The 25576-nt window shown below is 37.6% G+C and overlaps 1 protein-coding gene across 1 annotated transcript in view; it reads right to left on the bottom strand.

Annotated features, from left to right (window-relative positions):
• The window catches only part of Gprk1 (G protein-coupled receptor kinase 1), a 327272-nt gene that overhangs the window by 13125 nt on the left and 288571 nt on the right, over nt 1–25576 (bottom strand). The window contains exon 14 of the mRNA XM_089086349.1: nt 303–465. Within this exon, the coding sequence (XP_088942475.1) occupies nt 303–465 (163 nt within the window). The remainder of the gene's footprint in view (nt 1–302; nt 466–25576) is intronic.

The following is a 25576-nucleotide window of genomic DNA, read 5'->3' as shown; positions in this document are numbered from 1 at the left end:
TCCCTGGAGGGGATAGAGGATTGGATGTCTGCATCCTGAATTTTCACAAATCATGTACTCTTGGAGTCAGGACAAAGAAAAAATTTGTCTGGAATAAGTTAACACTGGTCACTTCATCCTTTGAAGAATTCGTGAATACCAATACTGAATATTTCTTTAATTGCAAAAAAAGTAGAAAAGTTTTAGCTAAATCTCCTTAGTGAAAACTTGACCTAACTGACAGTCCCTAAATCTCATTTCTTTAAAACGTGGAATTACAATTGTTCAGATTTGAATACTTGACTAAAGCCTTTTTACAATACCTTTATGCCCTTAGTATCCTCTTCATCAAAAGACCCAATGTCAAAGGCATCAGCAGCATTTACTTCCCCTCTCGGGGGTATAAGTGGGGGTTGACACTTTTGAGTATAGACGGCAACCCAGTCAACTCCTTGAAAGAATGGATGTTCCTTGACTTCATCAGCCCTAAAATAGAAAATAAATCGGGTTAAACGATAAAGTTTGGATAAAACGTCAATAAAGGCATATATCCTATATATGCGGACCTATACACACCAGTATAGACAATCTCTATAAAATTGTTTCAAAGAAATCTAAATGGAAAATATCGACCGAAATATTTACTTCTGTTTCGCAGTTAATAGCGAAATTAATGAAATCTGAAAAATCTATTTTTAATGTTTTATTGCAGTGTTAAACAAACACAACTTAAAAACAATAGGGAAATTTTTTTTCCAAGACAGTGCAATTTAAATCGGCGAATATTTCGGCCGTATGTCCATTAAAGAAATATTTTTTCTTAATGTTGTGCTGCAGACGGCCCTTGGACATGGGGCCGCAATATTCACCGATTTAAATTGCACTGTCTTGGAAAAAATTTCCCTATTGTTTTTAAGTTGTGTTTGTTTGATATGGAAAGGCAGTGTGGTCTTCGTCAATTTTTGCAGTGTTCCATCTCATTAATCTTACAAACATTATAACACCATCAAAAATGTAACATACATTATTTCTGACTTGTTTCAGGATTTATACTCCCAATGATTGTGGACATCTCTATGTTAAAGGGGGGCAAAAAGTGAGCTTTATGAATTGTCTTTTAGGTCCTTAGATACACAGATTCTTTTTTTTCTTTATGACAAAATTGATAGCGCCAAGCTGCTAAAATTAGAGCCTGAGATGGCGCTAGTTAAAATTTACCTAACTTTCCCTAGACTTGTGTCTAGGGAAAGTTGTTATTCCAAAAGGAGGTTCAGCGTATCACGAAGCTGTTCTTTAAATACTCAGTGTAGGGTTTCTTCTCTTGTAGATAGTCCAACCGAACTTTGTTTCTTCGGTTTACCATATTGGCCTGGCAAACAATGTTACAGCTACAGATAAGTAATCAATGGAAGGGATGTACTTGTAGAACGCAGCTAGTGATTCCACGTCATGATCTCTCACTGAGAAGTTGTAAAGTTAGCCGATTAGAGCTACAACACACCCTTGAAGGTCGTCATTTGGATGTCCTGGAGTGGTGCCAGTAGGGTTTCAGGGTGTCACTGCAAAAGCAGGCATCCGTATTTGGCAACAGGTTCAACGCGAGACTTATACAAAGGGATAATCAAGCTGAACGGTAACATGTGTTTAGAACGAAGAATCGTACACAACTATCTGCACAGAAGGATCAAAACCGATCGATATGTAAAACCCAAGAGCGATCTTAGGAGAATTGGGTTCTCAACAGACGAAGTTTGTCAACTCTCTTGCAGTTCTACGCTTGAAAATAAAGTCAGGAAGTTGACGCAAGACATCCGATTGGGGGATTAGTAGCACCTTACTCTTGAATGCCTTGACATTGACCATCCAAGTATCTGACCACTTTTCTATCTCCAAAGGATCCGGTTGTAGGGATAGGGAAACTTGTACAGGGTCTTATTGTTTATGGACAGCTGCATGGACCATGGTATTGTCAGTTAAATGGAATAGTGATTTAAAAAGATTATTCTCTATGTCGCTGATGTACACCAAGGAAAGTGTGGGTCTAAGGGTACTATCCCGAGGAATTCAAGATTTTACTAGAAACTCAATAGAAACAATAATTGTCATCTACATTGTGCATAAACTAATACTTATATTTTTAGCCTTCCCCCTCCCCCCTTACACACAAACTTACTGAATAAATGAACTAGGATTTAAAATAAAATAAAATACTATTATAGTGTCCCAAATTATAAACTAATACCCATGTATTCAAAATACATCATGATCATGATTGTATTCTTAATGTCTTAATTTAAACGTTTGTCAATCTAAATAAAAAACCTTCTTCTTTCAAGTAAATGAATTTTTGGCATTTTAACATGGACGTAATTGAAATAAAGAAGTAAGATATTCATTCATAAATGATGCATCGAAAGATTCCTAATAGTCCCTTTGAGGCAAATAGCCTATGAGATAGAGAAACATATTTTTTGTGTTGTATGAAATAGACATAACACGCCACAACTACACGAATTTGAAACAGGTTTGAATTAATCTTAATTTGTAAAATCTGAGGTTTAATACAATGTCCAAAATTCTTTGGATCCGAAATGAAGTTTTCTGAAAACATTGAGATTTTTTTTCCAAGCTACTTAGCTACCAGGAAGTAAGGAGACTCTGTCAGAATTAGCTATCTGAATAATCAAAAATATGTAAACTGAAATTTTACCATTAATATTTCAATAAAAATCAATAATTTCAACATAGTACTAGCGTTCAACTTTCTGGGGCCCTCATTCCGTGTTTTTTCTGTTTTCACTATTTTTTTTAATAAATTTGTCATTTTGGTAAATTTTTGTCACCCTTGTCAACTTGTCCCCCCCCCCCCCCAAGATTTTTCCCTAGATCCACCTTTGCCTGCTGTTTTAATCTACTTTCATTTTAATTTTCCAAAAAGATATTCAAGTCCGAAACTAATCAAACAGTTCGTGGTAACGAACTGTAAGTAAGGAGTGACCCGGCTCAATAGTAACCGAAACTCTAAAAAACGGAATTTTGATACCAATAGATACATAAAAAAGAATCAGATTAAATCAGATTATGTGAGAGGATCTTTCCATGATGGAACTTTCATGGGGGAAGGAACATTGCTATGAAGGGGGCGCCAGATTTCCCAGCATTATTAAAAAAAAGACCAGAAATCAAATTAAGAAAAATAAGTTTTTCAACTGAAAGTAAGGAGCAACATCACAACTTAAAACGAACAGAAAATATTACGTATATGATTGGGTTCACCCCTTAGTCAATACCTCCCTCTTTAAGCCAAAGATGTTTTAGTACTTTCATGAGAGCTATTTATTCTAATTAACGGCCTTTGTTATTAAGGGTCATTTTTAAAGAACAAAATTCGAAATTTAGCTTAAAGAGCAAGGTATTGACTAGGGGACGAATTCCCTAATATATTATAGTAGTGGGGGGTGGGTCGGGGGCTATATGGGAGGATATTTCCATGAAGAAAGTTTTCATGGGGGAAGGGACATTGCTATGAAGGGGGCGCCGGATTTCCCATCATTATTTTAAAAAAATATCAGAAACTAAATAAAAAAAACAAGTTTTTCAACTGAAAGTAAGGAGCAGCATCGAAACTTAAAACGAACAGAAAATATTAGCTATATGATTGGGTTCACCCGCTAGTCAATACCTCGCTCTCTAAGCCAAAAATTATTTAGTACTTTCATAAGAGCTATTTCTAATTAACGGCCTTTGTGATTAAGGGACTTTAGCTAGAACAAAATTCGAACTTTAGCTTAAAGAGCAAGGTATTGACTAGGGGGCGAACCCCTAATATACGTATAAAAATATATGAATATAGAAGTTTACTTTTTGCTGATGACACAACAGCCATTAGCACAGCTAAGACAGCAGAGCTGCCGCAGATTTCCATGAAGGAATCAGTTAATAGAATTACAGCATGGCTGAGGGTAAATAAATTAAGGATTAACATGGCTAAGACTAACTTTATGATTTTCTCACGATCATCAACATTTTACCCACAGATAAAGGAATTAGATATGCCTAATGGCGTCATAAAACGGACTGCGTCTTTTAAATACCTTGGGATTGTAATAGATGAAACTTTATCTTTTAAGGAACATGTAACTTTAACTAGCAAAATTCTGGCAAGAAATCTTGGTATAATGAAGAAACTCCAACATTCTTTTCCCAAGTATGTCCTTCGCCATCTTTATTTTTCTTTAATACACCCGTATATGCTTTATTGTTCAAGTATTTGGCTCTCTACTTTTTCTTCTACCCTAAAACCAATAAGAGTTCTACAAAATCATGCAGTAAGAATTTTAGCCGGTATGTCTCCACGTATGTCTGTTCGAGAAATTTACCCATCTTTAAAAATTTTGCCGGCTGCAGGCCTTCGTGAATTCTATGTATTGTGGTTTATTTTTGGACTGCAGCAGGATGTTCAGACTCGTTGTTTTGGTGATTTATTGTCCATTAGGTCTACTGTTCATTCTCATGATACAAGGGGTAGCGCGGACTTCTGTGTACCTAGAGGTATATCTTCCCTTTCATGTTTTTCTGTTCTTTATAGAGGTACGCGGAAATGGAATAGTTTAAATAGTGATATTAAGACTATTGGTGACCCCAATATTTTTAGAAAAATCATTAAGGAACTGCTTTTTGGTGAATATGAGTTTTGATTGATTAATTGATTTATTTACTGTGGGGGTTTTGTTGATATGATGTTCCCAGAGAATGTATAATATATGATATTATTTTGTATTTATTGTTTAGTGTGTTGGTATTAGTGGTGTCGGTGGCCAAGTGTTCTTTGTTTTAAGGATTTTGTTTTCTCTACCTCCCCCACGGACAAGCTTTGCTTTTTAGGGGAGGCAGAAATAATTTTTTGTTGATATGTTTTTTCAATAAATCGTTCTTCTTCTTAAAAAAAATAAAAACGTTGGTAAATAAAATTAAACAACTTTCGAGAAAGCCATTTAACCAAATAAAGTAAAATTAATATGAAAATTTGGTTTTAATTATTCCTGTACGGTGAGCCAAAATAAAAACCTGCATTAATTCAAAAAACGTTCAAAAATTAAATAAAAAAAGTTTTTTTTAATTGAAAGTAAGGAACGACATTAAAACTTAAAACGAACATAAATTATTCCGTATATGAAGGGGATTATCCCCTCCTCAACGCCTCGCTCTTTAGGCTGAAGTTTGACTTTCTCACAACTCTTATTTTTTTTAAAAAATAAAAAAAAACTTTAGTGTAAATAGCGAGGCGTTGAGGAGGGGACAGCCCCTTTCATATACGGAATAATTTCTGTTCGTTTTAAGTTTTAACGTCGTTCCTTACTTTCAGTTAAAAAAACTTGTTTTTTTTATTTAATTGCCATAAGACTCATTCCAGAGATCTGTCAAGCATTTTCAGAGAGGCGACAACAAGACGTAAACATCCATGTATGTAAAGTAAATTTAACTATGGATTTTGGCGAATAGCTTTTCAGAAACTAGTCAGAGCTAGTTTTAAAAACTAGTTATTAAAAAAAAAGTCTACATACGATTTTACATAAAAATCTATTTTAAATTGGAAGAAATAATGACACAAAACATTAATCATTTTCCGTTTTAACAGATAGTAATGAAGTTTGGATTCTTTAAATAATTAAATAAAAAAAAACAAGTTTTTTTAACTGAAAGTAAGGAACGACGTTAAAACTTAAAACGAACAGAAATTATTCCGTATATGAAAGGGGCTGTCCCCTCCTCAACGCCTCGCTCTTTACACTAAAGTTTTTCATTGTTTAAAAAAAATAGAGTTGTGAGAAAGCCCGTTGATTTTGAATTGAAGTTATCAAGTATTTTGCAGTAGGTTGCATAGGTTGCATCAAGACATGGCTAATTGTAGACAGAGAAAAGCCAAGAACTTTAGCGTAAAGAGCGAGGCGTTGAGGAGGGGATTGCCCCTTTCATATACGGAATAAATTCTGTTCGTTTTAAGTTTTAACGTCGTTCCTTGACTACGGGGTGAACCCAATCATATACGTAATGTTTTCTGTCGTTTTAAGTTTTGATGTTGCTCCTTACTTTCAGTTGAAAAACTTTTTTTATATATATATAATTTCTTATCTTTTTTTTAAATAATGCTGGGAAATCCGGTGCCCCCTTCATAGCAATGCCCCTTCCCCCATGAAAACTTCCTCCGTGGAAAGATCCTCCCCCATAACCCCTGACCCACTCCCCGCCCCCCCACTACCAGAAAAAATCCCTCCTGAAAACGTCTGTATACTTGCCAATAACCAATGCTATATGTTAACATTGGGTAAAGTTCATAACTTTCAGCCCTCCCCCCGAGGACTTTGGGGGATTAAGTCATCCTAGACATAATTATGTCTAGGGGATTAAGACATAATTATCATATTTTTGACCATGCTGAACAAAATGATTGTCTCAAAATTTTGTATCGGGTGACTTTGGGAAAAAATGAGCGTAGGAGGGGGCCTAGTTGCACTCCATTTTTTTGGTCACTTAAAAAGAGCACTAGAACTTTTAATTTCCGTTCGAATGAGCCCTCCTACGATATTCTAGGACCACTAGCTCGATACGATCGCCCCTGGAAAAAAAAAAACAAATAAAAAAACAAACAAACAAATAAACACGCATCCGTGATCTTTCTTCTGGCAAAAAATGCAGAATTCCACATTTTTGTAGCTAGGTGCTTGAAACCTCTGCCGTAGGGTTCTCTTATATGCCGAATATGGTGTGATTTTCATTAAGGTTCTATAATTTTTAGGAGGTCTTTCCCTCATTTTTCGAAAATCAGGCAAATTTTCTCAGACGCGTAACTTTTGATCGGTAGGACTAAACTTGATAAAAGTTATATATTTGAAATTAGCATTAAAATCTGATTCTTTTTATGTATCTATTATTATCAAAATTCCGTTTTCTACAGTTTCGGATACCATTGAGGACATTTATCATTAACAGATTGCTACAGGAGGGAAGCTAGAACACGATGGGCGTGCTGAGATCCCAGCCTTTTTTGAAAGTCAAATTGGTTTTCACCAAAATTAACATTTTCTGAAATGAAAGGGAGAAGAATATATTCAAAAATTTTGCTAAGAGTGCACGAAACAGTAATTGGTCGATAAGAACTAGACTCTGACGAGGTTTTTCCACGCTTCAAAACCGAGGCGACTGTGCCAAAGAGAAAACTGTCGGGAACCATAGAAGTGGATAAACACATCTCAAACAGTAGCTGAAGGTGATCTATCAAAGTTGGGCAAACTACTTTTACATGATAAGCAGAAATTCCGTCTTGATCAACAGAGCTAGATTGCATGTTCTTAATAGCTTGACCAATACCAACAGTAGAAACTGGTGATACATTACTCTGAGAAACACGATTAGGCAAACACGACTCAAGAAGGTTACTAAAAAGCTTTGCAACTTCCAGTTTCACCTTACCGAAAATATCATTATAATACGAAACCCAAGCATAAACTGCTATAGGACTTTCAGAAAAATCACTACTAAGCTTATCCGAATTCAAAACATGAGACCACTCCTTTCTCGACGCAGGAAAATCAAAACCAGATACCCTAGACTACCGCAAACTTTTTTTATAAGTAAGCTTGGTACTATACTTCAGATCGAAGACAGCTCCTCGATTTGGCCGACCGCAAGACACTCATATTCGTAGCCAAAACTTAGCTTTATTCTTTAAAACTTTTAATTCTGGGTCCAAAACCCATTCTGGTTTTCTAGTTTTAACTTTAATCTTTTCTAGAGGAACAGCAGTTGCCTCTGCTTATTTTAAGCACCAAATTATTGTATCATAATATTCATTTAGAAACTGCCTATCATTTGAGAAACGGTCAGTAACTTGAAGCAAATGGTAAGGAACTTTTATAGAACCCAATAACGCAGACAACGTAGTAATATAAACTCCAGTTATTCCTGTAAAACCACTTAGTACTTTGTGTAAATCGTCTAGTAGAATGAGAAGCAACAATTGAAGCAGAGAACGAATTCAGGAGATGGTCAATATCACAATCGTCTTCATGAACAAGAAAGGTTGATATATTAATGTTTGACGGGGAACCTACATGGTCAATATTAGACAAACTTCCAGATTGGTGAATATATGAATAATCAATACTTTTCTCGACTATTTTATAAGCAGAAAAAGCACCAAGGACTATATCGGATTAAACTGACTGACTTGTAATATCTGTGTTGAAGTCACCAACTACTATGAAATCATAACCAGTCGATAAACAGACGCAAGAATAGCCTTAAGATTTGCCAAAGCTTTCATATACGCGTTTAAAGAGGAAATAGTTTTTTTGTTACATGGGAGATACACATTTATCAGCACAGTATTACCAAACCGAACCGCAAGGATGAATTTATCACTGTAAAACACACTGGAGAGAGCAAACTCAGGTTATTCTAAGCAATACACGCGAGGCCTCCAGAAGGTCTCAAAAGTGACCTCAGCATTAGTTGTAAAAAGGAAATGATTACAACTTTATTTTACCACGTTAATACTAGTAGAAGTCAGGAGGTGTTCTTGAAGGCATACTATGTCAAACTGGTCACACAATTCATCAATCATATGGTCCTTTAAACGAGTACCATTTATATTAAGCCGAAACAATCGAAACAGACACAATCATTTCTTCTTGGCAATGATATCTCTCAGCACTTTGTATCCAAAACTAAAGGAGGCATGATGTTCACCATAATTGGCACATCTTGCACCAAGCTGGCAGGGAGAATCCTTGGTGGAAATATGAGGGCCCGCACAGCGTGCACACTTCGCAACCAAACTTGCACAATCAGCTACTTTATGGTTTGGCGAACGGCATTTTAGACAGCACCAAGGTGCCGACAGATATTCTTTCACTGATAAATATTCCTATCCAAGTTTAACACAATTTTGCATAGCCTTGGCTTTTGACACGAGTAGAGGGGGTCCGACTCGTGACAGGACCACGTGGTTTATGGCTTTCTCAGTGAGAATGAAAAAACAGGAATTTTCTCACTTGGAAAAACAGGAATTTTGTCACATTTATGGTTGTTTTCATGGATGGTTATGTGTGTTGTTCGATTTATTTGATGTTTTTCTCGGATGTCAAAATCAAATTATGAATGTTTTATCGTTTTTATTAGTGAGAATTTGAAAAACAGGAACTTTCTCACATTTATGTCTGTTTCATGGATGGTTATGTGTGTTGTTTAATTTATTTGATGTTTTTTATTTCTGTTTTATGGATGATCCAGAAATAGTATTTGATGTTGATGTTCAAGTCTAATGTTATGACTTTCCCGGAAACAGTTAGATCACGTGTTTCCTTCTCAGCCAATCAGCGAGTCGGATACATCCTCCTTCTCAGCCAATCAGAGACGTGCTTACATATGGTTTCCCCGTTACATAACAATTCGCCCTTGAGATTTCGTATATAACGGGCATGCAATGTGATTAAATTATCAGAAAGTATTGTGACACAATGGATAGAACACATGAAATTATTGATGAATTTGAAGCCTTGGCAGCCACAATTAGCAATGTAAGTTCTGTTTTCATTTTTATTTTCAAATAAAATTGTTTTCCGTGGTCACCCTCTACCATATTCGGGTAAACCCCCCCCCGATACAAACGGCCTTATATGATGTTTATACCCGATAAAAAGCGTAAAATACGCTCTTTTTCGTTACGTAAACCCCCTCCTTCCGTCCCCCTCTGTTTACGACCATAATTCTGTTTTTGATAAATTCCATATCTTATCTAAATGCAACTGTCAACTTTCTGTCATTCCCTTAATATACTGTCCGCTATGGCTTGACTTACAGATTTCTCGCAACGATTTAAATAGCTGATAATTACTGACACCCCTTTAAAGTACATCCGGCTTTGATAAATATATAAGAATTTGGATAGCGGCTTAGCCAAAGGGTTTCTCTGAGAAAGTTAGTTTCGCGTGAAAAGAGACATTATTGTTAATTAACCTTGTGTGCTTACAGGCTTTGCGTAATTCTATGTGGTATGGAACCATGGAATTGAGTTATTTCCAAAATTAATGCCTAACAATATTTTTAGGACATTGGCGAAAGGGGGAGGGGGCAATGCCTCAAGTCTATCGCCATCATTGTAAGGTGAAAACAAACTGCTTCTTCGCGTGAAAAGTAAGGGGAGTGGGTTTAAGAAAAAGATACATTGCTTTATTATGCGTAAATTGAATAGCATTTTTACCATATCTTTCGGTGGGGGGAGGGGATATTTTTCCATGTCTTTTCCCAGGGTTATTTTCCGTCGGGGTTATTTTCCGTGGGCTGTTTTTGTCGGGGTGTGTGATAAATATACAAAATAGGCCGGAGTTTGAACGGCTCCGTGAGTCTTATTTAAAATATTAACACTTACCCAATATTGTTCGGGTGGGGGAGGGTATATTTTTCAATGTCTTGTCGCCGGGATTTTGTCGGGGGGGGTGATTGGCCGTGGGGTGTTTTTCTGGGGGTGTGATAAATATATAAACTAGGCCGGCTTTTGAACGGCTCAGTGAGTCGTAATTCTTCTTTCTCATATTCAAAAAAGGATGAAATTAGTATATTTCACGAAATTTTTTTTTACGTTTTGCTTTCTTAGTGATAAATGTTTTGTCTAAACAAAATTACATGGATGATGATAATAACTTTCTTTCTGTAAAAAAGGGGCAAATTATTTCAATACTAATTTTTTCTCTTCTTTTTAAGGCAAATTGTGAAGAATGCGTGACCCCTTTATCCAAGAAAGTGAGGGTTAATAATTTGGACCCTACGATGGCTACTGTCCGGCAATTTGATAGCTGGCCGAAGCCTCCAAAACAAGTGCAATCATCAGTACAAGAATATAACGCCGCCGACCCGTCCAACTTCCATCATACGGTGCCTGGTCCTTCAAGAGCTACCCCACTTATGCACGGTCAAGAAGTGGTCCTCCAGCATGCACTACCTGGTCCTTCGGATGCCCAAGTGCAGCCGGGATATGCAAATGTAAGCAATTTTTTCCTACCTTTCTATTTCTTCATTTTTCAGTCCTTTTCAATCCCAATATAAACTTATCTCTGTGAGATATTAACCCCTATTACATATCTAAATGTAATTTTTTGCAAAGAAACTACTCTTTTCTAATATGTGCTACCGCGTCATCTCTCTTACATAAAAATATTTTTTGGTCAGTTTCGAGTTTACTCCTTGAGACTCTTTTTCTCAAAAAATGCCATTTTTGCTAGAATAATACATTTTTATGTGAAATCTACGTACAAATTTTATTTAATCACTGTACAATTCTGTCCGAGATATTAAAGGACATTGCCCCCCCCTTTTAAATCAGGTCACTGTTATCGCATACATTCAGCAGTCTGCTGAAACGGCTCGTAGTGAAGCCGAAAAGGAATACTATATCCCGGATATAATTTCCTCATAGAAAACTGCCTTTTCGATATAAACTGCTGTTTTATTTAAACACAATTTTCTATGAGGATGCTATCAAGTAAAGACCACGTTTTTTCAAAAGCTGATTAGTTTCTACCCATTTCCTCCATCTTTTCGCTTTTCGCTTTTTTTCAACACTATAAAATTAAAATTTAATAGATTTTAAAAGATGTTTTTCCCCCACTCAATTTGTGTTGGACAGAGATTATAGCATTGCAATCTCTTACACATATTCCTAATTATAATTTGCGTAACGAATGTCTAGATCAACTTTGCATGATTTTGCATGGAGAGACATTCCTGAATAAGAATTAACGGTTCTCGAATTTAATTGTACTGTTTCCCAGAGAATACGCTTGGAAACAGAGCAGACATGCGATTAAAAATAATCTAGGCTCATTTGGAGTCATAGACAACCTGTACGGGGAGTAGGCGAAACAACTTATGCCGCCTAACAATCCGGTTTTTTGGGACTTTATGTAAATACCCAGAGCCCGGACGGCGCCAAGGGGTCCGGGGTGGGCGGGGAGGACAAGGTTCGGGAAGCGCCGGGGGGATGCGCCACGGGTCAGGGAAGTGCCCCTGGGATGCGCTGTGGCTCCGAAAAGCACCACGGATGGTCCGGGACGCGCTGTGGGGCAAGGTTAGGGGGGGGCGCTGGGGGGGGGAGCGCCGAAAAAAAAAATTTGAACACTTTGAAAATAAACGAACAAATTGTTGCCTTCTATGTCATATCTTAGATTATCTTCAGTTGAATTAACCAAATGTTATTAAGCAATAATAATCCAAATTTTAACTGTAGGGATGATTTGAACACTCTGAAAATAAGCTATTTTTTCATTTATAGATTGGACGAGCATTGGTCCCATATTCACCGTCCAGTGAAGAAGGGGAAGGAGAGGAGGCACACGTGGAGTCCCCCAGCAATTCACTATGGGATGATTTACATCAAATTCCAGATAATATTGACGACTTTTTAGGTGATTTTTTAAATGTAGATAATAGCGCAGTTGAGCTGGGTAATGTAGATAATTCAGATTCAGATTTAGCATTACTAAGTCCAAACACTAGGCAAATTTTAGATGATTTTGTCGGTGGATTGAGGGGAAACCCGTCCCCCTCAGATTACATGAACATTTCCCCACTTCAATCGAATGAAGCGGCTTCCCATAGCCCTATTATTGAACAACTAGGGGGAGGGGGTAATATACAAGAGGGAGAGGAGGATACAACTCTCCCAGACTTTCAGCTGTCCAACAGAATTTTAAATAATATAGTTGTTTTCACTGCAACGTTTGGTGATCCCTTTAATACACTAATGGGGGGAAAATTTGTTTATGATCCTATAGAAATTGTACACAACTATGTAGACAAAATGCGTGCACGTCTGGAGAACCAAAGTCAATTGTGGGGGGGTAGGGATTCAATTAAGGTCTCCTTTGTTTTAAAGGTTTTTTATTTGAATGAGGGGAAAAGCGAAGTGTATTATCATTTTATAAATTCCGAGATGCGTTTGGTTTATTCAAATTTAGAACATTTTGAGGGGGTTTTCATAGATTGGGTCGATCAAATTATAACGCATCTCGAGAACTTTAATGAAAACAGTAGTGGCTCTCTAGTTCTTTTTGTTGAAAATTTAAGCATAAATATATGTAAATTTAAGAAAGATTTTATTTTAAGAGGGGTGGGGAGAGGTCAGTAGTTTTAAATTATAATCCAGATGTAGAGGGTTGTAAAGGTGTCCAGAAGATCTGTTTTGAAACAGATCAAAAGTGTTTCCGATTTATTTTCCTCATATCAGCATACGAGCCTCTAGATCAGGACGCTACCAAGAAGAATTTAGATCACTCGGCTATACATGAGAAGGAGGGCTACGTTTTCTCATTTTAGATTTTTCGTGCCTAAAAGAAAAATATCCAGCAACGCTAATATCTATTGATGATTTTGAAAGGGATTATGCCATCTTAAATATTGGCGTTACTATGGTAAAATATGAATCTTACTTTGAAGATGAGACTCACTTTAAGAAGAAATAGGTGCTTTTCCCCGTAAGGAGTCCCTTAGTCGATTTGGTTAAACACTGGGTTTGGTTGTTTTACACACCACCTAGTCAACCAAACACAATCGGTCATTTTTACCCTATCAATGACATCAGTAGAAGTATGGGGGAGGGTATGAAAAGGGGGGAACGTTTCTACTGTCCAACATGCTTGTCACAATTCCGTAGTGATATTAAACTACGGGATCATATGAAGCATTGTAGACGCCACGGCTACCAGACAGTGGAAACGGTTTCAGGGGATAGGGGCATTCTACGTTTCAAAAATTTTCAAAACACCCTTCTCCAGTGCAACAAAATATCTTTGGATTGTGAAGCTAAGCTGGTGGAGGTGAATGACCCCCAATTTCCAAACCGAGTCAAAGAATATCTGGCCATTGCAGTGTCCAACGCCCACGCGCAAAGAGATAATTCTAACACCATGCAATTGTTAGAAATAGTAGAAACATGGGATGAGGGGGAGTGCATAGACAAGGCGCTGACTCAACTGATTGGCACGGCTAATGGTGCTATTTCTCGTTTGAGAAATACACATTATCCAATGGTGTTGTCTGCAGAGGATCGTCTCGTGATTAAAAATCAAACAATATGTTGGGTATGTAAGGGAGAGTTTGCAGAGGTGGATAAGGGGGCTAAAGGGAAACGTGGGGGGAGGGGGAAAGTCAGAGACCATGACCATTTGTGGCAGGAAATATCCTCGGGGGGTAGTAATTTTAGAGGGGTTGCGCATCAATCGTGTAATTTAAATGTTAGCCAGCAGTTTTTTATCCCTGTTTTTATTCATAATTCCAATTATGATTTAAAATTTATTTTACCGGCACGGGCACGTATGTAGAGGGAGGAAGGGGGAGTAGATTGTCCATGGGTAAATAGTTCATTTACCTACAACATAAGTCCCAAATCAGCTGAGAAGTTATTGCTTCTCGAACTGAAATGGCAGGCAATGGATAATTGGCGTATGTGCTGGAATAAAATCAGGTTTGTAGATTCCTTTAGTTTTTTCCCCAAGGCATTGAGTCAATTGATTCAAGTGAAAAAAAGCGACAATTTTGATAGCTTTCCCTTGCTTAAACAGCACTTTCCAGACAGTGAAATGTATGACCTGTTGACCTGCAAAGGTATATATGCATGCGACTATTACTGTTCTGGCGCACGCTTCAGGGAGGAGAAACTACCTCCAATTGAATCTTTTTACAATTCATTGACCATCAGTGAATGCACAGCCGAGGAGTATGAGTTTTCCAAGAAGGTGTGGTCCAAGGGGTATTGTAAAAATGGGTGGTATTATTGTAGACTGTACTTGGCCAGTGACGTTCTAACTCTGTTGGATATAATCTGTAAGAACACAGACCAGATCTATTCAGAGTTCGTGTTAGATATTGGCTATTATTTTTCCACACCCATTGTAGTGATTTATTTACTTATAACAATTAGCAGGTCGTAAATAGGCACCATCCCCGCTGTTGATCTGCACCTGTTTATCGCGATCTCAATGAGGGGGGGGGTATGATGTCTATGGGGACCGGGTCTTGTCGGCTGATCTAAGTGGCCCCAGCACCGGTGCAAAGTCATATGCAGTGTTCTTGGACATGAGCTCATTTTACCCCTCGGCAATGTCCCACTACTCTTTGCCGTGTGGGAACTATCAATGGCTTGAGAATCCTTGTGAGTTCCCCGACATTACCACCGTCGAGGACACTGGGCCACAAGGATGGTTCTTGGAAGTTGACGGTCACATTCCGCTGGCGCTTCACGACTCAGTCAAAGATTTTGTCTTTCCCTGTATCAATCGACCCGTGAGCAGGGGCTCTCTGAGCCCCTACAATCGATCATTGGTTGAGGATATGGGGATGCACTGGACTCCCTCCAAACAGAAATTGATTGCTGATTTGGACCCTAAGGAGAATATCGTTGTTCACCATGTGCTTTTGCACTGGATGGTGAGCAATGGCTTCAAAATCACTAAAATACACAGGGTCCTACAGTTCAATCAGCGACCCTACTTGAAAACGTTTATCGACATCTTTGTCGATAAACGCTCTAAAGCAAATTCAATGGTGGAGAAGGAAATGTATAAGCTCATCCTAAATTCAGCGTTTGGCAAAATGTGTGAAAGCGTTCGTAATGGATCTCGCTCTGACGTTGTGACTGACCCTCTAGAGTGTGCACGAATTATTGCCGACTCCAATTTTACATCGTTCACGAGCATAGAGGCCGGCATGGTTCTTCTACACAGGCAAAAGCGAAATTTGGTACTGAACAAGAATATCGCAGGCGGTAGTTCAGTACTTTAAATTTCAAAAAAGCTCATGGTGTCATTCTTTTACAATGTGTGCAAGGTGCAATGGCCACGGGAGGGGGAGGTTAAAGTTTACTATGGTGATACAGATTTTCTGCTGTTAAAGGTAAATGGGACTGAATATTTATTGGGTGATTTGCAAAATGGGGTGCACATCAGCTCGCGGATGGATTTCACCAACTGGAATCCATCACTCTACCCCGAGCTGGTGAAACGTCAAGCCCCCAACCAACTATTAAAATTAAAATCAGAGACGGGGAGTGATTTGATATCCGGGGGGTGTTCCCGGGCCCTAAATTCTATTGCGTTGAAACACATAGTGGGGATGAAAAGAAGGCATGTAAATGGGTGCCTATACATTTTTTAAAGAGCAATTTTAACATGAGTGTCTACAGAGAGTTCGTAAAAAGTAGCCTAGTGCCGAGAGCACAAGTGCTTGGAATTCGCTCTTTACAATATAGTAATTATACTGTGAGAGTGGAAAAGAATGCAATGTCATGTATATCCGACAAAGTCTATGTGCTCGAGAATGGTGAGACCGTCCTACCTCATGGCCGCTATCGTATTTCAGACCGAGTTGAATTCATAGACTATCGCAATCAACTTGGTCTGGATAAATTAACCTAATCTGACTAACCACCACTCAACCTGTATATAAATTAACTAACCTACTCTACCCCAACCACGACCCCATAGCGGTGACGACAACTATTCTTTTTCCCCCGCGGCTCCCGGGGGAGGGGGGGTCCTTCCCGCGGCCGCCCAGGGGGGGGGGGGGGATCCCTTCTCGCGGCCGGCCGGCCTTCGGCCCCGCGGTCCCCCGGGGAGGGGGGACCACACACCTTTAAATTCACCATAATCAAGTTCAACTGTGCTACTAGTTCCCGAGTGTGTATTTTCTGTTGTACAAAAAGTGTCAGGTATAGAAAAGTGTTTAAGTTGACAAAAAGTGTCGTATAGAAAAGTGTTGTACAAAAAAGTTTTTAAGGACAATAATTGCTTTATTATAAAGTTTTATCATTGCAGTTCATATTTAACAAATAGAGTTTTATTTTTGACCATAAAATCTTGTCAATTGTTAATGTTTACCAAGTGTTATTTTTATCATTGTTCATGTTGACTACAAATATTTGTACTCATGCAGTGTCGAAATAAATGCTGCCATGAACTATTGTTTTTGTTGTTCTTGAATAGATAGATCCATGGGGAAAATTACTACTTATTCATTGAGCATATACGATTTAGAGCTAGTTGCAGTCCGACTGTTGTCAACAGCAGCTTGTATCAATTCAAAACGCCCATTCAGATCATTTCTGTGTGGTCCCTCAATGTCGGGGAAAACAACACTTTTAGCTGGAATAATTCAAAATTGTAATAAAATGTTTTTGGAAAAGCCGAAAAAAATCTACTATTGCTATAGTATTTGGCAGGAGTCCTATGATAAAATAAAAGCTATTGCCACAACCATACAAATACAATTCATACGAGGACTTGATGTTTTCAATAGTATTGAATCGAACTCGTGGTTGATTATTGATGATTTGTCTGAATCCATTGAACAGTTCTCACAGGAAATGCTACAACTGTTCACCGTTCGCTCCCATCATGAACACATTTCCGTTACTCTGGTTCTACACAATCTGTTTCATCAGAGCAAATGTATGTGAACCCTTGCTTTGAATTGTACAGTCTATATTATCTATCGAGTCGTGCCGTTATATATCTCACTACTAAAAATAAAAAATACCCAAAAAAACCGCGCCCCGAAAATTATTATTTACGAGGAAAAACACGCGACAATCAAGCCCTAACGGTAAAATTTTAATGATAATAAAAAGATCACGCCCGAGGATCTACGTGTAGTCACCGACATTTTCAACAATGAAATTACAGTATATCTTCCGGTGAACAGTAGAAAAGACTATTAGTCGCCATTATGACACTGAAGAAACTACACGAACAAAGGCATCTGTTTTCCGTTTTAAGCACTTCAAAACCATTGCTTAGGAAGGCTATACTCAAACATGGGGTTGACACTGATTTCATTAATCTAATATCTGAACAATGTTTAAATTTAACTGCGGGCAATGTTCAACTGCCAGAAGTTGTTAGACAACAGACAAACCAAAATCGTTCCACTGACCGCGCCTGGGATTTTAAAAAAATGTGGAAAAAAATTAAAATAACACGGCTCCTTCCGGCGGGCGGTAGCTTTTTCACACTTTTACTACCGATAATTGCAGGGCTTGTAAACATTTTTGTCTAGTGAGAATGGCAAAACCCTATAAATTGACACCATTTGAACTTGTCCTCTCGCCCATCGAACATTTTGAAGACAATCTAAGCAAATTCATTAACGATGAGAATATTGCCGATGACAAAAAACTGCTTTTACTTCAAGATGCATTGCGACGTGTGGACAAACATAAACCATATCGTGAGAGACCCGTCACCACAGATCCCTCTAAACAGGAAACATCTCCTCAAGATTCTGCAATGCAATCAAAGGAGAAGGAATTGAATTCGATTGTATTGAAAATTGGAAACCTATTGCCAGTGACCTATCGAGAACAGAGTAAAAGAGTATTATCTTATCTCATGTTGGAAACTGGCGATCAAGTTCAAGTCGAGAGCACAGGTAAACGAATTATAATTCAAGGGAAAAGTTATAATCTAGTTGATTTAATTTGTGATATGGTGACGAATCGTAAAGGACTCATATCCTTTGACGATAATCTATACACCTTTCTGTGTGTATCAAACTTTCCCAAAAGTCTTATTGGCAATAAGCAAATTCTAAAGAAACTAAGAGAATATAGTCCTCCTCCTCCAACACCATCATTTAAAACAGAAGAAGATTCAATATTTGAAGATACTATCAGCAGCAGCAATGATTTTACAACACCTGTGGCTGCTAGTCAAAAGCGAAGACGAATTGATTCGCCCACCAGTGTGCAAAAGGGGAGTGGACATTACACTACGTCTTTACGTTCAAAATGGATGAAGTTTTGAAAGGTGTCAATGAAAATTTTGGCGAAGCGGGGAGTTTAAGTTCCCCCAAAACACTTTCCAAAGCTGTCTTCGGCACCACCACATTGAAAAATTCAAAAGAGTATCTAGAAAATGAACCGAGTTACACACTACATCGGAATCATATGCTTCGCAGTAAACAATATCGACAAACTAAAGCCTTTTCCCCTCTGCATATAATGCAAACGGATCTTTTAACTTTAGACGCACTTCAACAGCGTCACAATGCCCCCTACAAATATATTCTGGTGGCAATCAGTGTCTTTAGTCGCTATGCCTATGCCATTCCACTGCGGTCAAAGAGAGGTGTTGAAGTTGCTTGGGGCATTGAAAGTATTCTAGAACAGGATTCATATAGAAAAATTCAATCGAATCGTGGCAGCTAATTTGTTAATCCCCATGCGAAAAAGGTTCTTTTGAAATATAATACAAAACTTTATCATAGTCACAGCCCAATAAAGGCTGCATTGGCTGAACGATTAATAAGAACGATTCGTCTATTAATTTCAAGATATTGTACCCTGAAAATACACCGGCTTTTATTCATGATTTAGATAAAATCATCTTGATTTATAATCAACGACCCCATCGATCTCTGTCCAACTCTACCCCCACGGATGTTCACTACAATGAAAATACATTTGATGCTTTTCTAAAGCAATACTCCAATGACAATGAGAAGAAGAAAAAGAAGAGGAAGTTTAATGTTGGTGATACTGTTCGAATTAATAGAACCACCAATATTTTTTAAAAAGGGAAATATTTATGGAGCACTGAACTTTTTAAAGTGTCCAAAATCCTGGACACCGATGCCCACGACATATCGACTGCGAGACACCAAAGATGATGAGATTCTCGGAGGTTTTTATGAATATGAACTGCAAAAAGTTAGAAATACTAGTGAAATGTATCAAATTGAAAAGATATTAAAGAGTCGTACACGCCATGGCAAGAGACAGTTGTTGGTTCGCTGGCTAGGATACAACTCAGATTTTGATTCATGGGTCAGTGCTGAAGATATCGACAATGCCCAATGATTTCTATGTGACTTTTATGTCCAATGTTTCAGATCCTCTCTGCAACGAATTGAATAGAACAAGTGATTTTTGGACGAAACTCTTCCCCACCGTCAAATTCGATGGCAATAGAAATTATGAAGTGGCTCTTGTTGACTGTATTCTCAAAAATACCTACGCCATCCTGGGAAAGGATTGAAGATAGGATGTTAAATTTATACCATATGATTGGCTACTACCACTGACAGTTGATCAAGAACAAATTCAAAAAATCAATTGGTTGTATTATCAATATATTGAAATACCATACGAGGACCTCACCTTTATGAATGATTTATGTCGTTCTATTAATAAAAGAATTTCCGCTCGTAAAAAAGGAGCTTTTCATTTCAACTATTCAAAGGAGGAGGGCAAGATCTTCATTAGTTCACCGATTGCCAGCGAAAAGGTTATTCTCAAGGATAATCTAAAGGATGTTCTTGGCTTTAAGCTCAATATACTCAATGATAAAAGTGCCGGAAACACTAATTTGATTTTTGCTGACTACCCACTTGCCTTCTCCACAGACACTTGTATATTTCTCTACGCTTCATTTGTGGACACATCTCGAGTTGGTAATTCAAATGTTCCCCTCCTACGAGTTCTTGAACGAAAAACCAATCAAGAATATATTCACCACTACAATATAAAGTATCTTCAGTATATTCCCTTAAACACTTCCTATTTGGAACTCTGTCAGTGAACACTAAGAATCGAATTGGGCCATCTAATAGCAATTTCAAAGGGTTTGGCTGTGATTACATGCCATTTTCGTCCCATTGTTCAAAAGGAAGATGTCTAATAAAAAAGTGGTATTTACATATCCTGATATTGACAGCTATGTTAAAACTCTTGTCTCAATACAACAGGGTATTGGAAATAACTACTACAAAAGTCGCTCGTCAATGTCTGGCTACGGTCTTGGCATTTGGTTTGCTAAGCTGTTTCGCTCTTCCCTACCACTGGCTAGAAAATATCTTGTACCGACTGCGACAGATTTTGCATCCTGTACACTATACATTTCGGGTTCTGGAAAGGATTTTAAAAAAAAGTGCTTCGGAAAATCTTAGCTCCAGTGCACGCACCCTTTGCGATATATTAAAACAAAATGGCAAAGGTTTAAAAATGTCAAGAAACATTGCAACACTCATCAGTCTCCACTCAGGTCGGAAACGAAAGACATCATCCCTCTTGTCAAAGAAAAGAAGGAAAAAGCCGACAAGTGCTATAAACATTAGAAGAAGAAGAAGTCCCAGGAAGAAAATTGTCAGATCGAAACTAGATTTCTTCTCCTAAAAATGTCCTATCTACCGCATAAGGATTCTCAACCTTGAATCACCAGCTAATTGAATCTATTCAATGCTGAAAATGTTGATGTGAGTGTCAAGCATGGCTACTATGAACAATTTTATCCACAACAACCCCTCCCCGATAATATCCACTTTCAAATTTATTCTAATGAAGACTACTTTATGGACGTGTCATCAAAATTTATAGATTTGCAAATGAAAGTCCGGAAATCCGATAATACAATGCCGATTCGGGGCGATGAAATATCCTATGAAAATTGTATATTACATAATTTATTTCTTCAAATTAGTGTATACATCAATGGCATACTGGTGAGCACAAGCAACAATCTCTCGAATTATACAAGCTATATGCAATTCATGCTGATGACACCCAAGTCATACAAGTAATTGAGTGGCACCTCCAATGGATATGAATATATTACTAATACTGATAGTACAGATGCACTTAAAAATGCTACAACTAGTGAATTACATCTAGTTTGAAAAATATATCATAAAATATTTAATATACCCCAATGAATGCCGCCCAATGTTCAAGTGGATATAAAATTAACGCGTGCACACTCTAATTTCATATTGAAAAAAAAACTTGCTGCCAATCCTGATGTAAGTCTCTTCCTCACCTCGGCAATACTACATGTACGCAAACAACAGGTTATCAGTTAAGTTGCTTTGGCCATGGAAAAACTGAGAGCCAATGGCAACAACATTAAACTACTTGTTCCTCATACAGTCACAAATCAATGTCATATTGCCATGGGCTCACGTACATTCACCGATTTATCCTTTATCAAAGGCGAAATTCCGTGAAAACTGGCTTTGGCTTTTGTAAAAAGCACCAGTGCAATAGGAACATGAACTGAATATCCGTATAAATTCGAGATGTTTGGACTTTCGTCTCTTATGTACAAAGTAAACGGCATCCCACTCTACAATGTATCTTTTGATAAATCCTATAAAAAACTGTACGAGTTGACCATGCAAACCCTAAACCATGACTCTCAACTATTTGAAAACGGTATAACCGAAGATATGTTTGCTAAAACACATGGTATCATTGTACTGGATTTGTCGGGTACACAGGATATGAGTATAGTACGTACGGGGAGTGTGCGTTTAGAGTTAACATTTGCCGACCCATTGGCTGAGAGTATTGCACTAATCTCACTAAATCAATATGAAACCTATTGGGAAATCACTCCCGAAGGGAGTGTTCTACTAGACTTGGCGCCATGAACACCAGTCAAATAATCAATGTATTTAATATGGACCCCAACATGTCCCAGTACGAATCCTATTGTCTGCCCTCGGATTATCTTGGAAAAATTCAACGTGTCAACAATACCTTGATTATTGTTAATAGCAGTCCGTCGACTGTGCTGACGGGTCATTGGCTTTGCTTCTTTCAAACAATGAAGACGATTGAATTTTTTGATCCTCTTGGTCTACCCTATACATTCTACACACCTCACATCAGCAACTATACTGAGAGCAGTGGGAAAACTATTATTCAAAATCGAAAGATGGTGCAGGATCTAAGGACTAAAAGCTGTGGCTTCCATGCACTACTATATTTTGTGTTCCGATGTCGTGGCTATACTTACAAGCAGTTTCTCCACATTTATGGAGACAATCCACGTCTGAACGACTTTCTAGTGGAAACCATCCTCTCAGAACTATACAGTATTGATTTTAGTGCCCTAAGAGTAAAGTGCTTAAAAAATGTTTGTGAATTTGTTTATTAATAAAATGTATATATATACAACAATGTCTTTAAATCTTCACTTTAGATTTCTTCATCTTCGATGTATAGGCAACTATCGTGAACCACTAATGCTGGTAAATCATTTGGATTCACTGTATATTTATCTTGATTGACAGCAAAGTTAGGGTCACATTTTCTACAGTACAATGTAACTTCACTCTTGTCATATCTCTTTGTATAGTCAATGATACTATTTACATTCATATTATGAAATTCACGAGTTTCAATCTGTCTATTTGAAGCAGTATCACATACAATGTTTTCAACTGGTGAGTCACATTCGGTAACTACCAAATAAAAATCACTTGGTTAATAGTCAAAGTAGGTAGTGTTATCGCAGGGATAACGTAGAAGCCCAATTTTCTTGATAGCCCGATAATTTAAACTTATGCCAGATCCCTCTTCCCAGAATAATTTAAATCCACGACAATACCAATCTCGTAGAAATAAACTAAACTCACGTTTGGAATTCTTTCCAATCAGAGCAGGGTAAGTATTCTCCCACTGATCACATTTATCATTGTGACAATTGGAGCACAGGTGCCCTCTAGGATGTGAGTCACACACCTCCTCAAGACATGAATTACATCCTTTAATTTGTACTGCATAACCTCTATTTAATTTACAAGGATTACATAATTTACACTTTTCACTAGAGTCATCAATAATTGTACAATGCTCAGATTGATTCCAACTGCCCAGAGTGTACATGCACAATGGACATATATAAAACATTTTTCGGTTTCCGATGTCAACTCACTCACTGCTAAAACGAAACTGATCCTCTTCGATCGATAAATTCAATGAGAGGGACATGGTGGGAGAGAGGAGTAGCTCTGTGACGTTACCCCTTTCGAATGATGGGGGAGCCATCTACATTGAATCCATTGGCAATATTTTCAAAAGTATATCCACAATATGATTCTGCTTTGTTTCAATTAATATATCAATAAATTGAGTATAAGCATTTGAATCACGTTTTTAAAGTTTCATACAATAGTCCAATGGGGGAGAATCACTCCTCATTATATTGTCAATTGTTCCCCGACAAGAGAATATCCTGCGTTTAAGAGATAAATCGAGAAAATCATCATCCAAAATCAAATGTTTTTCCATAAACACTAGATTTGATCTAATTCACTCTTTCTCAAATTTATTAATTTTTCAGTCCTTTCACTCCAACTGCTGACTCTAGACTGAGCCTGATTCGTTAGCCCTAACCAGAAAAGAAAGAGAACATTTTCGATTTCGAAACAATTTTATTGAATAATTACAACAACAACAACAACATCAATAATATAGAGCATGTACAATTAGCGATACTGTTTATTGTCTTCAATATGTTTCACAAAAGCACTTAAAGCACATTGAAGTCTATTCACATGCGCTATATCAAATTTAGCGGCGAAACATAGTTGATCCTCGATTTTAAATTTGCTCAAGGATATCACATATCTCGCATATACTGCACCCCATTCCAGACAAAGCCGTGAACCTTTCGTGATTTCCACCGCAATGTTTGATGCTCTTGTACTATTATCATCAATTCCACTATCAACTTCTAATAGGATAAACATTCCACTCATCGCCATCAACACAAATATATATCCAAATGAGTAGAGTCAAACTGTTTTTCTTCTTCTCACTCCTTGAATTCTATTCACAGACTAATAAAACTCTAACAAAAACTCCTTCCTCATATTCCCTCCGCCGCTACTATGTAACCAAAGCTCGCTGATTGGCTGAGAAGGAAACACGTGATCTAACTGTTTCCAGGAAAGTCATAACATTTGGCTTGAACAACAACATCAAATACTATTTCTGGATCATCCATAAAGCAGACATGAAAAACATCAAATAAATCGAACAATACACATAACCACCCATGAAAACAGACATAAATGTGAGAAAGTTCCTGTTTTTCAAATTCTCACTGACAAAAACCTTAAAACATCCATAATTTGATGTTGACATCCGAGAAAAACATCAAATAAATCAACCATCACACATAACCATCCATGAAAACAACCATAAATGTGAGAAAATTCATGTTTTTTCAAGTGAGAAAATTCCTGTTTTTCATTCTCACTGAGAAAACCATATAACAGACATGAATTGCTGTTGACATCCATAAATGTGACAAAAGTTCCTGTTTTTCAAATTCTCACTGACAAAAACCATTAAACATTCATGAAAAACATCAAATAAATCGAACAACACACATATTCATCCCTGAAAACATCCATAAATTTGACAAAATTCCTGTTTTTCAAATTCACATTGACAAAAAACCATAAACCACTTGGTTCTCGTGCCAATATATGGTGTTAAAAAAAGTTGTAGGTGGCAGCAGGGGTGACTCCTGGGGGTATAAGATAGCTTTCTACTGACACGGAGTCACACAACTCAAGCTTAACCGTGCCAGTGTCACCGAGCCGCATAGCTTCCACCACACCTGGCTATCCTTGAAAGAATGAGAGGTCTAAGTCCTTCGATATTCCTCTGACTATCCCGAAAAACCGCTTAGTGATCACCTTGGATGGATATTCTGCTAAAATCACTGAAATAGAGTCTTTGAATTCTTCAGCAGCAGAT

The sequence above is a fragment of the Artemia sp. Qi Xiang Cuo genome, chromosome 3 (assembly GCF_049724085.1).
Source record: "Artemia sp. Qi Xiang Cuo chromosome 3, ASM4972408v1, whole genome shotgun sequence".
NCBI classification, from domain to species: domain Eukaryota; kingdom Metazoa; phylum Arthropoda; class Branchiopoda; order Anostraca; family Artemiidae; genus Artemia; species Artemia sp. Qi Xiang Cuo.
The sequence above is the reverse complement of the archived record's forward strand: the minus strand, read 5'-3'. Positions and strand labels throughout refer to the sequence as shown.